The 15,926-nt window shown below is 37.3% G+C and overlaps 3 protein-coding genes across 4 annotated transcripts in view; 2 read left to right on the top strand and 1 right to left on the bottom strand.

The window, feature by feature from the left end:
* LOC145252675 (uncharacterized) overlaps positions 1–6,241 on the bottom strand; it is an 83,938-nt gene extending 77,697 nt beyond the window's left edge. Inside the window, exons 1-2 of one of the 2 annotated variants that reach the window (XM_080112471.1) lie at positions 6,019–6,241; positions 5,670–5,728 (exon numbers count right to left, since the gene is read on the bottom strand). The gene's annotated coding sequence lies outside the window, so the exon portion shown is untranslated. The remainder of the gene's footprint in view (positions 1–5,669; positions 5,729–6,018) is intronic. The other variant, XM_080112469.1, reaches the window with a different exon arrangement.
* LOC145252672 (lysosome membrane protein 2-like) overlaps positions 6,059–15,926 on the top strand; it is a 160,772-nt gene continuing 150,904 nt past the window's right edge. Inside the window, exon 1 of the mRNA XM_080112461.1 lies at positions 6,059–6,180. The gene's annotated coding sequence lies outside the window, so the exon portion shown is untranslated. The remainder of the gene's footprint in view (positions 6,181–15,926) is intronic.
* On the top strand, positions 10,240–11,529 carry LOC145252341 (uncharacterized). Its single transcript, XM_080111744.1, has one exon. The coding sequence runs from the start codon at positions 10,240–10,242 to the stop codon at positions 11,527–11,529; it is 1,290 nt and encodes a 429-aa protein (XP_079967870.1).

Raw genomic sequence — 15,926 nt, 5'->3', positions numbered from 1 at the left:
TCCCCGTCTCCTACACGTCGGAAACTACACAAGATACTCTTACAGCTAGTAAATAATATTTTGGTTGCAGAAATTCCACTCTGGACCAAATTACCCTAGTTTTGCAATAACAGATGTCACATACAAATTTAATATGTCTAAACTATTATCCACCGTCTTATGTAACTGTAGAACACTATTTCATACATATTTATTTGTTATAATAAAATCCCAGAATCTATCCTAGGAGCGCCATCAACACTATCGTCAAGACCTACAAAGGAAGTCGTTCATATTTTCCCCTCTGTTACAAAAGACTTCCCAACGACCCCACTCAACACCAGGAAATATAATTCTTATTATACATATACTGCTCTGTCTTCCTTCGTAACTGCCTCATGAACTCATACTCATACCATTGCCTTTCCTTTCCCTGTTAGAAAAATAATAATTTCTCTCTTACAAAGATCCAGCAAATCTCATTGGCTGGGAGTAAACAAATCGCTTATTCCAGAATACGATTGTTCATAAATAAATGAACACACTATACTTTTACAAAAAAAATGCCCACAAGATATTCACCCTGTAATCATTTTAAGTGAAACAAACCAATTATTTTTTTCTTTTTCTCTATGCCAGCACACAAAGTTAAACACATGCACATATCCACAGAAATAAAGAGAGAGAGAGAGAGAGAGAGAGAGAGAGAGAGAGAGAGAGAGAGAGAGAGAGAGAGAGAGAGAGAGATTAAATCATCGTCTCCATACTAAAACTTTGACCTCATTTCATTCACGCGTCCGGTTAGGTTTGAATGTTGTTATGTTGAAGTCCCAAACGTCATACTTTCACTGTTTCTTTCTTTTTTCTACACTTCCTTTCCCTTCTGGTGTCATATGTTCGCACCTCACTAATGCAGGTATTTTTTTTTTCTTTTTCTTTTTTTTTTGTGCTCGAACCGGTAATCGCTGCTATGTACATTTTTTTGGAGGGGTTTATTTACTTTCTATAAATTTTTCTTCCACACGAAAATTAACTTTTATTAAATGTTTCCTTTTTTATTTTTACACACAAATACGTCATAACGCAAAATACCATTAAAGTTTAAAACTATTTGTGCGTCCTTTAATCTATTATAACTATTATTGAATGTTTACGCAAATAAGTCACAAAGCTAAATAATTTGTTTTTGATTATTGCATCCGTTAAATTTTGGGCTAATTTCTTGCCAACCACGCCCACACTCACAAAATGGGTGTCTATTCCGAAAGCTGTACTTAATATAGGTAGGTTGAGGGAGTGTCCATTCCGAATGCCGGGCCTAACATGAGGAGATCGGTGGTTGTGATTGGGCTACAACAACAACACCAAGCGTACTTTAATTTTTTACGCGGTGGGGAGGGATGCTACCACCGGGCATGCCAGTTAACGGGTCCTGCTAGTATAAAATAATTTATTATTTATGCTGTGAAACAAATATTTTGTTTTAAATAAATTATTTTATACAACTCACTAAAAACCTTACTTCTGTTCTACGTTTCTGTTTTTGTGTTGAATACCAGCATGTTGCTAATGTCGGTTAATTTACTAATTTAAAGTGTTTTATTTTCTATTTTATGCTTAACACTAAATTGATTTTAGCGCAAATACATTCAGCATGTCATAATATGGTTATGTTCAAAAATTCAGAACTCAAAGTTAAGACACTGGAAGTCGACTCGGTTTACCTAAATATGGAATGGAAGTCACTAAGCATGAAATGAAATATGGAAATAATTTATTTCCAAAAATTATTTTAGCTTTAACACTTCTTGTGTATGAAACAATAAAAAATAATAAACTTTAATTCTTTGCATTTCTATAAATATTTTTTTTGTTTTGTATTTCGTTTCATGCTTAGTGACTTCCGTTCCATATTTAGGTCAACTGAGTCTACTCTTGGCATCTTAACTTTGAGTACTGAATTTTTGGACTAAACCATTAAGCTTTACAAAAATAAAATTTTTGAGCTACTACATACTGTGTAAGAAATTCTGCAGAAATAAGCAGGCTCTTTATTGGACGGTTTGTCTGCCCATGGATTTGTTTGAACCAATCAGATTGCATGTTATAACTAACTGCCGAGGATGTTCTTGGCACCAAAATTATCTTTTCAGATCACTAAAATTCAAAAAGACGCAGGCTTGAATGGACCTCAAATTCTCACTTGAAGCTTAAATTACTTTGTTACTTTGAGACATTTGACCAAATGTGGGGCAAAATATTATCATTTGCAAACACCCATGCTGTTATGCCGGGCAAATTTTTATATTCTTGCACGCTTTGTGCGCTGTGAATTCATTGACTTTCTTCTTTTCAAATTAATGTCAGTCAAAGACAAAATTAAGGTCTACTGTTTGACCTGTCATTTGTCCGCCAATTGACTGAATCAACAGAGAATTCCTAGAGGCTACCCGACTTGCAGTATCCAACTTGGAAGATATCTCAACTCTTCAACCTGCGCAGTTCTTTGTCAGCGTAAGTTTTCTACCCAGCTTTTATCGAAGACGAACTATTATCTCCCCAGGGACGTTACCAGCCCATAGTGGCAGATAGCTGAAGATGGTGCATCTTTTTGCAATATGGATTTTTTTGCTTTCATAAAATTTACATTGAAGTTTAAAAGATGAGCCTGCTGTAATTCCGTTTGGTTTCCTTCCATTCTGCCAAGGGCAAAAGCCTATGTGAGGATTTTCTCATAATTGTCTTTCCAATAAAATTACATGTGACATGAAACGACCTGATTACCAAAATGACAGGCTTGTTTATGAAAGGTTAAAATGGCTGACTTGTTTACGAAGAAACCGAAAATAATTCTGCTGGATTTAATTTTGTAGTTTAAATAGAAGGTTTTAAAGTTTGTGTCATCAATAAACAAATATTTGCAATTTAATTTCTTCCAGAAAAGATTATCACTCAGTAGGGACAGTAACAACTAACAACAAAACAATCGTTTGGTTTAATGCACCAACCTTCCTACAGAAAACAAAAACTTTTGATGAACGCACATTTATTGCAAGAAACTTAAACTAAAACTAGACTTTGTATTGTGTCTAATTTTGATTGTAGAATCAGAACGAGCATTAAAAAAAATTTTCGCATAAATTTTTCGAAAAACTGATTGATATCGCATCGAATTGACCCCCACCTGTATTTCAGTCACTTTGCTTTATAAAATCTATAAATTTGACTTTTTTTTTTTTTAATTAAAAATGTTTCGCGTTGACGGATTTTTTTTTTTTTTTTTTTTTTGTGTGTGTGTTTGTCTAATCTCTCCATTTTTACAGTTAAAACTTGTTTTCTGTGTAAAAAGAATGTTTTTAGTTTAGTTTTTTGCCTGCTTATTTTGAATAAAATTAAAAAGTCCAAAATCCGAAAAACTACTTTTTTGTGGCAAATTTCAATGCGATATTCGTTTTCAACATACCCGAAAACTAGGTATTCCCAAAACAATGTGAAAAACGGAGCGCATGTTCCCGTGACGTCAGACTTATGTTAACTATACGAACTATGGAAAAACAGAAGCGACTAAATGATTTTGTAAAACCTTTGTTTATCTTCAAACTGCAATTAATAATTAATCTTTGTTATAATTTTTTTAGGTTTTAAGATTTACACAGTTTAATGATTAATATTATAAATATTATGATTAATATTAACATTTGTATATTAAATATGAAATACGGTTTTACTGAATGTTCTTTTGGTTACCTACGGGCTCCCATATTTTATTCGGTAAAAAGAGACGAACAAAATATGAGGGTGAAGGCCTACAAAATGATTAATATTTGTGCAATAATATTTTCAAATCGGGTTTCCTCTGGCGATAAAAGCCATGTTTATGTAAAAACTTAATATTTAAAAAAAAATTAAACACAATTAATTAAAAATGTATGTTGTAACGGAACATTTTGAAATTTGAAATGGAATTTTAATCGTTTTAATCTTTTAAAAATTAATTAATGTTTACGAAGTTTCTTTTTCTTGGCAATTCAACTGATTATAGTATATATTAATTCGAAAAAACGCTATTTAAAAAAACATAATATTAAATTTATATCATTTTTTTAATTGCAACTTCAAGGTAAATTTTTGCTCAATACGTGTATTTTTTTAAATATTTGAACTCTTATGTTTCATAATAAATAGAAATTTCGATAGATTTAAATATATTTTGTTCGAATTTCGAAAAAATAAATGGGGGGGGCACGCACTAAAAAATATTTCCCCTCATATATTTTACAGAAACTGCATTTTATATGTAATTTCATTCTAAAATGGATAAGTATTGAAAATTTCACGAAAATTTGACCATTAGTTGATTTTTGCTAGATTTATTAAACACGGGCATGTTTTCACGTTCGGAAAATGTCTACTACATGGGAACGTTATTTTAAAGCGCCAATTATGTAAACACGATTTTCGTCTCGTAATTTCATTATTTTCGTTCGATGAAAAAAATTTTCAAAAATTACTACTGGATTATTTTGCCCTTCTTTTAAATGGTACAAAAGTTATACTAATAATATTAATTTATAATAAAGTTACATCGTGTTACATATAGGGTGGGGTAATTCTGTGATGAATTTTGGCAGTCCCTAGCGTCGCCGAAAACCTATAAAAGTAATTTTAAAGGTGATTGCTAAGTGAAAAGTAAAAAGTTACCGAAACATAAAATTACATTTTTAAGATGGTACTAGTGAGTGCACTTATTAATTCGTGCTGAAATAATAACGTTATTATTTAGAAAGCTATTCTTAACATGAGGAGGGGAGGGTGTTTTGTATCTATTCTGTACTTTAACCTTACAATTTAATAAAACCAGATATTATAAAAGGTAAATGTTTACTTTAAATACAACAGAACACTGACCAATAAAATTTGTTTTTTAAAAGGTTTTCGGGGTCAACGAATCTGATATTCAAACCCATCGCAAAGTTACTGTTTGCATGGTATTAACCCCTGAACTCTCGCACTATTTTGTGCCAACTCATCGCCATCGTTTATGCGTTCGCGCATGAACGCGCGTAGTAAGGTGGAGCGATGGAGGGGCAGGGGGCACCACTCGTCACCCCCTGCCCCTCCACCGCCCTACCCCCCAATGTAAACAGAATTTTTGTGAAAAATTAAAGTTCTTCTGCTCGATGTATGTCAGCACGTTACTTACGAAAAAACGCTAAATTAAACTGCAGAAGCACGTTAAATATTGTACAAGTTTTATAATTGAACCCCCCTCTCCCCCCCAAATAAAAAAAACGAAAAATAAAAATGCTTTTGTCGCTCGCGAAAACTTAATTTTTTTTAGATCAATTAAAAAAGCATCAAAAACTACGTAACACAGAAAAATAAATCACATTTTGTTTTTGAAAACTTTCTTATTTTAAATGTCTGCTAAAAAAATTCTTCCGCGATGTGACAAGTCACCTTACTACGCGCGTCCATGCGCGAACGCATCATGTAAGAATAGCATAAACGATGGCGGTGAGGGGTCAGGGGAGTTGGCATAAAATAGTGCGAGAGTTCAGGGGTTAATACCATGCAAACGGTAAATTTGCGACGGGATTTAATATCAGATTCGTTGTCAGCGATCCCGAAAACCCCATTAATCAAATTTTATTGGTCGGTGTTCTGTTGTAGTTAAAGTAAATATTTACCCATTAAATTTTTCTGCTGGTCGCCATGGAACTCAACGCCCAAAGAGTACCAATACTTTCTAAAAAAAAAAAAAAAAAAAATAGCGCGCATCAATAAGTGCCTTCAAGATTTTGAAAAATAAATTACAATCTTATTTTAAAACTAAAAGTAGAATTTAGGAGAGCATCAACAAACAAAATAATTGTACGGTGCGAAAATCGAAATTCTTGAATAAAGTTTCAATTTTCTTACATTAAAAATAAATCTTGCTTTTTTGTTAACGTTTATGTTAAAGTATTTTATTCGTTTTGTTTTTCTCTCTTAAAAATTCTTTTGTTTATTTTGAAAAACATAAAACTCTTTACTTACCGTGAGAGAGCGCAGACGACGACGGCGTTGCCGTTGTTCTCCCCAACAATCCAAAGGTGCGCGTAAAGCGAACTTCGCCACACGAGAAATCAACTGAAACCCGAAACGCGTCATCGTCAAATAGTACTTGCTAACTTCCCACGGCGTAAATACCATCTATAGGTAAGTTCTTTGCTATTAATGCACTCTCTTTTCACTATCATAACGACGACCAACAATAACACTTTTTTATATACCAACAACAGGTCTTTTCGCTAAACAAATTTCTGAATGAATGTTTAGAGGGTGTTGTTCCCCCCCCCCCCGCCTTTTTTTTTTTGGCGTGGGTATTTTTACAATCATACTCATCGTAGTTTACCCCCCCCTCCAAAAAAAAAAATAAATAAAAATAAAACAATCATCTGCTTCTATTTATTTGATGCAATTACATATTTTAAATAGTCTGTAAAAAGTTATCCAACAACAACAACAACAACAACAACAACAATAATAATAATAATAATAATAATAATAATATCATCATCATCGTCATCATCATCGTTATTTAGAAACTTAACTCATTGTTCTTAGAGAGGTAACTATTAACTATTTTAATGAAGTGTTGAAAAAGTCGAAAGTTTTGTTTAAGGAAAATTGCAATATTGTTGCATTTTACATTTTTTGTTGTTAATGTTACAAAACTTTGTTACATCAAATGAAGTAGTTAAAAATCATTTTTTTCTTACAATTCTTAATAAAATAGAGTTACCTCCCTTAGAACAATGAGTTAAGATTTCGAATAGATTTTAGAGCGTGGAATCACGTTCCTATTAAAATTTAACGTAAAATGAGCATTCACTCAACGGTAAATGTTGACATGAATGTTTTGTTGTTGTTTTTTTGTCTTTTGTTTTTCAATTTTTCGTTTGAAAATATTTTTCAACAAATTGTACTTGTACAGTTTAATCAAGACATTAAAAAATGAAAATATCAACAAAAAGTTTAAATTGTACGTATCTGTTATGGAATGAAGTTCTCCGAAAAAAAAATTTCACTTAATTTCATCAAGTAGTTTTTGTTTTACAGCAAAAAAACAATGTGTTATGGCACCAAGCAAAAAGGTTCGATTTTTAGGAAGAAAAGCTAGTATTAAAGATGGGAAGGGAGTTTCGGCGCTTTAAACTGAGTTATCTCCCCGTGGCGTTTCTAAATTACATGTGGAAATTATCTTCCACCATCCTTCTTTCCTTTTTTCTTTCCTTCTTTCTGCTGTTTCTGTTCTTCCTTCCTTCTTAACTCCCTTCCTGCCCCTTTCCCTAGCTTCCCCCCTTTTTTATGTCACCTGACTCCCTTATGCCCGTTGATTGGATGAGACGTTTTCGTGATAAATTGAAGCACGTGTGTGACATTTTTAAATTAATTCAGCAGTTGTGGAAAGGGTGTCGTCGAGACAACAAGTATCGAATGCATTCCTTTAAGGTCTCGGATAAAAAGGGACGCCTGAAAATTTACTAAGGCAATGTACAACTCTGTCCTAACAAGACATTAAAATTGTTGAAAAGAACCAAGAGAAGAAAATTCGCCTCAAAGTTTTCTAAGACACTTGAAAACTGAATTCAATTATCGAGAAAAGGATAATTGAAGTTTAAGAAGAAAATTCGCCGCTGGAAAGTTTCTAAGAAACTTAAAAACTCTAAAATATTCTGCCTCCATGGAATTTTAACCTTTGCAAAAAGGACTACGGAAACGAGTTTCCAGGAAAAGGACTGATAAAAAAGAACTTTTAAATAACACGAACTCTGAAAGTAAAAAACACAAACAAAACGAACTTTCTAAATGTTCCATTCGGAAAAGGGCGCCCAGAAGCTTCCAGTAAGTGCACCCCCGTTTTTTCTTTCTTTCTTCCACCTTCTCTATCTCTCTTTCCTTCTCTTTCCCTTCACTCTCTCCCCTTTCGGTTACTACTGCAAGAATACTTGTAAGCCAGATGGACATTTTTTGGCCATAGTGGTCACAAACTTTTCCTTTTGCCATTATATTTAATAAATTCTATTTCTCATATTTTTCTTTTTTTGTTTGTTTTCTTCCTTGATGTTTCAGCGTTTAGTAGTAACGTCTAATTGATTAAGAAGAATTACTTTCCATGGGAAGAAGTGGATAATAAATTTCTTCACTCAGCCAAAAGTTGGTACTCATAGAGTTAATAACTCTGCCAGTTTAGTAAGCTACTCTCTGCTAAAACTGGTCTGGGCTTTATTTGGTGACCGCTGCTGCCGTCCATTGCGTAGATAGTACCCCCTCCCTCCTTCCTTCGTCTTTGTTTCTGCGTCAGCCATCTTGGCTTCTTGTTCATTATTTTACAGGCATTTTTGGTGCCAAGAGGGGTTGATGGTGTCTCGCGCGCCAGGGTGGAAGTGGTTTAGCATTTAGTCATTGATAGGCTAGAAGGGGCAGGGTTTAGTATTCTAAAATGACTACCTCTCCCACTACCACAATGTTACTTGAAAAAAGAAAGATTATTAGAGACAAAATCTTAACTGTGTTTGAGTTCTTAGACTCGTTAGATGAAATCAACGAAGCAGGTTATACGTTGTATAAAAAGCAGATAGATGATTACACTGCTTCAGGGGATTTGTTAGATGAGCAGATTATTAATTCTTATTTAATTGAGGGAACAGAAGATGAGGAGATAAGGTCATTTAATAATGATTGCGCTCTTCATCAGGTGAAGGTTTTGGAAAAATTGTCAAGACTCAAGCCTTCGGTAGAAGTAAAGGATAATGCAAATCACAAAGTCTCACTTATTAAGGAAAAACGTCTGGGGATAACGCCCAAAATTGAATGTCCCAAGTTTAGTGAAAAGGATTTAGAAAACAATATATTAGCTTTCCTTAATTTTCAGCGGGAATTCGAGAATAGCGTAGTGGACTTAGAAAATGACGCCCTAAGGTTAGTTGTGCTGAAAAACCATTTGTCTGGCTACGCCTTTTAACTGGTACGGCACCTCTCTATATCTGAGGAAAACTATCGCATAGCCACCGACATTCTCGTGTCGGAATTTCTAGATAAGGACAACATTGTGGATTCAGTTTTTTCTCATATATTGGGCATAGAGAAGTTAAGCAACCACTTAGCGGCAAAGAAGTTTTTGAATTCCATTAAGGCTCAGGTACACAAATTAAATAGTTCCTTCGGTTTAAATTTCTTGGAGATGAACTCTTCCGGAAACAAGTTATTAAGTCACATTGTAATCTGCACACTCTTTTTAAGTCTGAGTTAATTCATAAAATAGGGAATAATTACCCTACCCTGGAAGACATACTAGACCACAGTTCGGAAATATTTCGAACGATTGAGTTTTGTAAAAATAAGGAAACATATCCTCGGAAGGTGGCTAGTATACTTAAGAAAACATTTTCTCCTAGGTTCATGGGTTCGTCGGATGCTAAAAAACCTTCCACGCTGGAAAACTTTCATATCCAGTCTACTAAGATTGGATTTAAGTGTAATTTTTGTCGAACCAATAACCATAACGGTTATTCCTGCAAGTTTTTTCCTTCTCATGCAGATCGGTTGAGGAGGTGTAAGGAGATTGGCTTATGTAGCAAGTGCTCGAGCCCTTCTCATGCAGAAGAGTCTTGTCTTTGCAAGGGTAAGGAGTATGGAATGTGCTGGCTATGTAATAAGAAGGGCCACTGTAGAGTGTTGTGTCCTTCTGTTGGGGGTGAATCTACTGCTTCTAATGCTTGTTGGCACTTGAATAGCTCTTTGTTGCTGCCTGTTGTTGAGGTTGCCGTCAACAATGGATCTGGTGAAAGTGTATCTTTCAACTGCCTTATCAACACTGGTAGTGAGCGATCCTATTTGTCTGGAAAAATGTTGGATGCTTTTTCTAATATTAATACTCCCATGAGAGACCGTAAATTTCTAATTAAGACCTTTTTGGGAAAAGAAATTAAACACTTGAAGGAAGTTAATCTTCAAGTGAGGTTTCCAAATTCCTGCCATTCTGTGTCGTTCTTAGTGAATGATGATATGGACCTTTCGTTTCATGTTCACGGATTGAATTCTGTGGTAGAAGACCTTAAGAAACATCAGGTCAAATTGGCTGCCAATTTCTCGGAGTTGAGAGATGACACATTACCTGTATATGGTTTATTGGGCGTGGACGTGCTTAGATTTTTGGGACCAATAAATTTAAACGAGTTTAGAGAGGGCCTTGTGTAGGAATTTCCCCAAGGAATGGTTTTGTTTGGTGATCTGGCGGATTTTGGGTCTCCTCCTCCCAAAGACCAGGCAAAGGAGTTGAAATTGAATTATGCTCAAGTCGTCAAAGAACACTCTGTGTGTGATCTCACTCATGTATATTTTGTGTTGAACCCCAAGTCTATGTATACTGATCCATTCAGTTGTTTTGAGGAGTCTACTGTTGAGAGAACTGTGGAAAAAATGCTTAGTTTGGAAACCATAGGTATTGTTGAGGAGGAATTCAGTGATTTCGATAAGAATATGATTGAGTCCTTTCGCTCCTCCATTCGCTTCATAGATAACTGTTACTATGTCAGTTTGCCTTGGAATGAAGAAAAATTAAAGTCGGTGCCTGCTAATCATCAGGTATCTTTGTCAGTTTTGAATCGCGTATCGAAGAAGCTGACGGAACAAGGTTTGTACGAAGATTATTGTCAGGTCTTAGACCAGGAAAAGGAAGGAATAATTGAAAGGATTGTGGTTGCTCCTTCCGATTTTAACAAATATGTATGGATTCCTCATCGACCGGTGATAAAACAAGATTTACAGTGCGCCACCAAGATTAGACCGGTCTTCAGTTGTTCTTTGAGAACCGGTGGGAAACCTTCTTTAAATGACTGTGCTTATTCTGGTGTCAATATGTACACTGACATGCTGGATTTGCTTTTGCGGTTTCGGATGGACCAGTATGTTCTACTGGCCGATATTCGGAAGGCCTTTTTAATGATTCGTTTGAATGACGAACGTGACAGAAATAGATTCTGCTTCTTTTTAAGATTGGGTGATGAGTTGATCTGCTTTAGATACAACACTCTTATATTTGGCTTTGTATCCAGTCCTTTCATACTGAGCTACATGGTTCGATATCATGTGGAGAAATACCCTCCTGGTTCTTGCAGGGAGATGCTTTTGGGCCACTTCTATGTGGACAACTTGGTGAAAACTCATAATTCTGCTGAAGTTCTGATGCAGCTGTATTTGGAGGCTGTTTCTGTCATGGGGGAAGGTGGATTTTCCTTGAGGAATTGCTGTAGCAACAATGAAGTGCTTGCTAAGCGAATGTTGCAGGATAACAGTCTCTCCTCCCATGGTTCTGACACTGAGAAGGTATTGGGCTATTTGTATAACCCCTCCTCTGACAAAATGCGAGCAAGTTCTTGCATTGAAGGAAGATCAGTATCCTCTAAGAGGGATATTTTGTCTGTAAATTCCTCTGTATTTGACCCCCTTGGCTTAATGCTCCCTGTTACTATTAAAGGTATGATCCTTCTTAGTGGAAGTTAAAAGTAAAGTATATCAACATTAACAATGCATAATGAATAAAAATGCACAAGACAAAATAACATTATAGATAGATCGGCAGACGGTACGTTTCGTAGGGAAAGATCGTCTCCCGGTCCTTTTATTTACAAAAAGAACAGATTTTAAGACTGTCGCGCCCTCTAGTGGTAGTTCATTGAAGTGCAAGGGAGATAATCCGTAGTTCATTGAAGTGCAAGTGAGATAATCCTGTCCAATATATTACATCCCTTCAATCTTACTCTGGATCACGAACATAGTCTTCAAATTTTTTTGGTGGTCTCCGAATACGCCCTGACTTGCGAGAAGGTGGTGATGCCGATTTTTCTACCACTGCTGGAGTCTCTGCAACCTCTTCCATATGCCTGCTCTCAGGTATTAAACTTTCCTCAGGACTGTCGGGTGTGCTGGAAACTTCAGGTGTGCCGAAACTCTCAAGATTCTTTGCAGCATTATCAGCTTGTATCTCAGGCGTAAGTTCCACTGCTACTGGTGATGAGAGTTTCACAAGCTGGTCCACATGCCTCCTTACTAGCCCTCTACCGGTTTCCACTTCAAAATTCACTGCTCCCAACTGTCTGGTAATGGTACCTTCAATCCATCGCTGAGTAGATCCATAGTTACGCACAAGCACAGGATCGGCTACTTTAAATTCACGGAGCGGCACCATTACCTTGCTCCCCCTTTCCATTTTATTTTTTACATCCATAGCCTTGTACGTGTCTGGCTTTGCCAAATGAAACGCTGTTCGTAACTGCCGTTTGAACATCAGCTCGGCAGGAGAAACCCTAGTTGATGAGTTTGGAGTTATCCTATAAGTGAATAAAAATCGGTTCACCTTGGTTTCAAGTGTTGCCTTGCCGTCTGTATTCATCCTTTTAAGCGCTTCCTTGAAGGTGCGTACACTGCGTTCTGCTAGTCCATTCGAGGAAGGATGGTAAGGAGCTGTGAAAATGTGCCCAATTCCATTAGCATTCATGAATGCTTTGAATTCTTCACTTGTAAAACAGGGACCGTTGTCACTCACAATTAATACCGGTAGTCCATGAGTTGCGAAGATCCCTCTCAATTTTTCAATTGTGGTCATAGCAGAAGATGATTTTGTAATGCAAACTTCAGTCCACTTTGAATGAGCATCCACTACTATCAAAAACATGTGCCCCAAAAATGGACCCGCATAATCTAAGTGGACTCTCTCCCATGGGAACTTGGATATTCCCAGCAATGAATGGGAGCCTTGCCAGGGTTGCTTTGATAATGTATGCAGGTTCCACAAGCTTTACCGGCTCTCTCAATATCTGCATCAAAATTTGGCCACCACACATAGCTACGAGCAAGGGCCTTCATTCGCACGATCCCTATGTGTGTCTGATGTAATTGCTGCAACACTTTTGTTCTGAGTATAGCCGGAATTACTACTCTACTCCCCCATAATACGGTACCATCTTCACATGTCAACTCTGTCCGTTTGTTGAAGTAGGGCTTCATTGCCGTGTCTGGAATACACCTACTCCAGCCATTCAGGATGTATTCGTACACCCGACTCAAAGTAGGGTCTCTTCTTGTCTCCAATCTCACTGCCGCCACAGTCACTGGAGCATCAACCAAGTTCATCATGTGTATCCTGTTAGAATTAGGTGTGACATCTTGCTCCTGCACACTGATTGGAAGGCGACTGAGGCAATCTGTATTTCCATTAAGGGACCCGGCACGATATTCCAACCTGTAATTATAGGCAGCCAGAAATATGGCCCAGCATTGAACTCTGGCAGCAGAAAGAGAAGGGATCGGCTTGTTTTCAGCAAACAACCCCAATAACGGTTTGTGGTCAGTGAACAACGTAAAATTATTCCCATACAGATATTGGTGCAACTTTTTCACCGCAAAGACTAGGGCCAGCCCCTCCTTCTCAATGTGCGCATAATTCCGTTCTGCCTCAGACAGTGTTCGTGATACGTAGCATACTGGTTTCTCCCTTCCATCTTCCATTTTGTGAGCCATTACAGCTCCCAGTCCATAGGGAGAAGCATCTACTTGCACCAGAATCGGTCTAGATGGATCAAAATGAGTTAAAAGAGGTGCAGAACACAGCATTTTCTTTGTTTCTTCAAAAGCCCTGGTTTGTCCAGCACCCCATACCCAGGGAGCACCCTTCCTCATTAAGTTGTGAAGCGGTTCAAGTATAGTTGATAAGTTTGGCAAATGACTATGATAATAGTTAAGTGCCCCTAGGTAGGCTCTTAATTCTGTGATGTTTTGCGGTCGAGGTGCCTCTGTCATGGCGGCTACTTTGTCTGGAAGAGGCGCTATGCCTTCCTTACTAATTCTGAAACCCAGATATGTCACTTCAGGAAGGAGAAACTTGCACATACTTCTCTTCAATTTTAATCCGGCCTTATCTAGAGCAGCAAATACACTGTATAAATTATTCAGATGACTACTGTCATCACTACCTGAAACCAGGATGTCGTCCACACGCACCTTGCAAAAAGGAATGTTCTTCAATCTTTTGTCCATCTCCCTTTGAAAAATCCCTGTAGCACTGTGTACCCCAAATTGTAGTCTGATGGGCTGGTATAATCCTTGGTGAGTGTTTACTGTTAGCAGTCCCTGGGTTTCTGCATCCAATTCCAGCTGCTGATAGGCATGGCTCAAGTCAAGCTTGCTAAATTTTTGACCCCCTTTCAAAGTAGCAAATATATCTTCTGTCCGAGGAAGAGGGTAATAGTCACATGGTGATGCCCGGTTTACTGTTTGTTTGTAATCTCCACAGATCCAGATGCCTTCATTATTATTTTTGGCAACCGGTACAATGGGGGCAGCCCACCTAGAGTATTCCACTCTTTTGTAAATTCCCTGGTTTTCCAGGCGATCTAGCTCCTTTTCCACATCCGCTTTTATGGCATAAGGTACTGGTCTTGCCCGACAAAATTTGGGACTCATCGTTTTATCAATGGGTATTTTGACCTTAAAATCCTTTAAACACCCCATTTCTTCACTGAACAGCGAATCAAATTCTTTTAAAAGCCTTTCCAACCTCGAAGGGGAATCTTCCTGGTATAAAGGAAACATGCTTCTCCAATCCAGCTTTACCTTATTCAACCAGTTGCGGCCAAGAAGTGTCGGTACATTACCTTTCACCACCAGCAAAGGTAGTCGATGCTTTAACCCTTCCTGGATTACTTCCACGTCTGTGGTCCCATGTGGTTTCACTAATTCACCAGTGTACGTTCTCAACTTGACATGGCTTTCCTTTAGATCACGAACTTGGCCAATTTTATTGAATTTTTCTAGACTCATTACTGTGCATGCAGCTCCAGTGTCCACTTCCATGACCATTTTGTCTTGATTAATTAGCAGTTCCACTAATACTGGTGGTGTCCGAAGGTTAGCAACTGTGTGCAAGTCTAGCCTTTCCATACTTATTTCCATTTCTTCACAACAATTTTCCTCCACATTGTTCACCATCCTGCTTTCCTTACCTCGTGTTGCGGAGCTAGGAGGCCTGCTCTCTTCTTGCCTACACTTCCGACGAGTATGCCCTATTCGCCTGCATTTAAAACATTCCTTGTTTTTAAACTGGCACTTGTCCGCTTGGTGGCCAGTGCTTCCACAACGATAACACTCTCGTTTTAATGGTAACCTGTGTACGGACGTTTCACTTCCACTCGTCTGTGCTCCCAACATCAACTTGGAATATTTCCTTGCCGATTTCATAGACACTGCTATTTCAATGGCCTTGTGCAAAGTTAGCATTCTTTCGCCCAGCAAGCGCTCCTGTATCTTCTCATCTTTCACTCCCACAACCAAACGATCACGTATGTGTTCATTTACTTTTTCTTCAAAGTTGCAATGTTCCGACATTTTTCTCAGTGTGGCCACATATTCACTAATGGACTCACCTTCTTGTTTGTCTCTCGTGTTGAATAAGAAACGTTCATGTATCTCGTTGGGGGCCGGCCTGATGTGCCTCTCCATCAGAATACATAGTTCTTCAAATGTTTTCTGCTCTGGCCTGTTTTCGGCTAAACCCCTGAGAATAGCATAATTTTTTGCCCCAATAACCGACAAAAATATAGCACGTTTCTTACCTTCATTCAACACATCATTGGCAGTAAAAAAAACTTTACTCTCTCAATATAGTGCGACCATTCTTCTTCCGCACTATTCCATTCTCCAATGGTGCCTAATAAAGCCATTTTTATCCGCTACTCGGCAACTTTCCTCGTTCGATTCGTTGTAGGTGTTCGCTTTTAATTTTAAATTGTCTTGTTACTCCTCCGCATTATTCGTTCTTCGTCGCCAATTGAAGTATATCAACATTAACAATGCATAATGAATAAAAATGCACAAGACAAAATAACATTATAGATAGATCGGCA

This window comes from Euprymna scolopes, chromosome 29 (assembly GCF_053919585.1).
Source record: "Euprymna scolopes isolate OS-2025 chromosome 29, ASM5391958v1, whole genome shotgun sequence".
In the NCBI taxonomy this organism is placed as follows: domain Eukaryota; kingdom Metazoa; phylum Mollusca; class Cephalopoda; order Sepiida; family Sepiolidae; genus Euprymna; species Euprymna scolopes.
This window is presented reverse-complemented; position numbering and strand designations above follow the sequence as displayed.

What these genes read in the sequence shown, in the direction of transcription:
- LOC145252341 (XM_080111744.1), top strand. Translation starts at nt 10,240, where the DNA reads ATGGTTTTGTTTGGTGATCTGGCGGATTTTGGGTCTCCTCCTCCCAAA.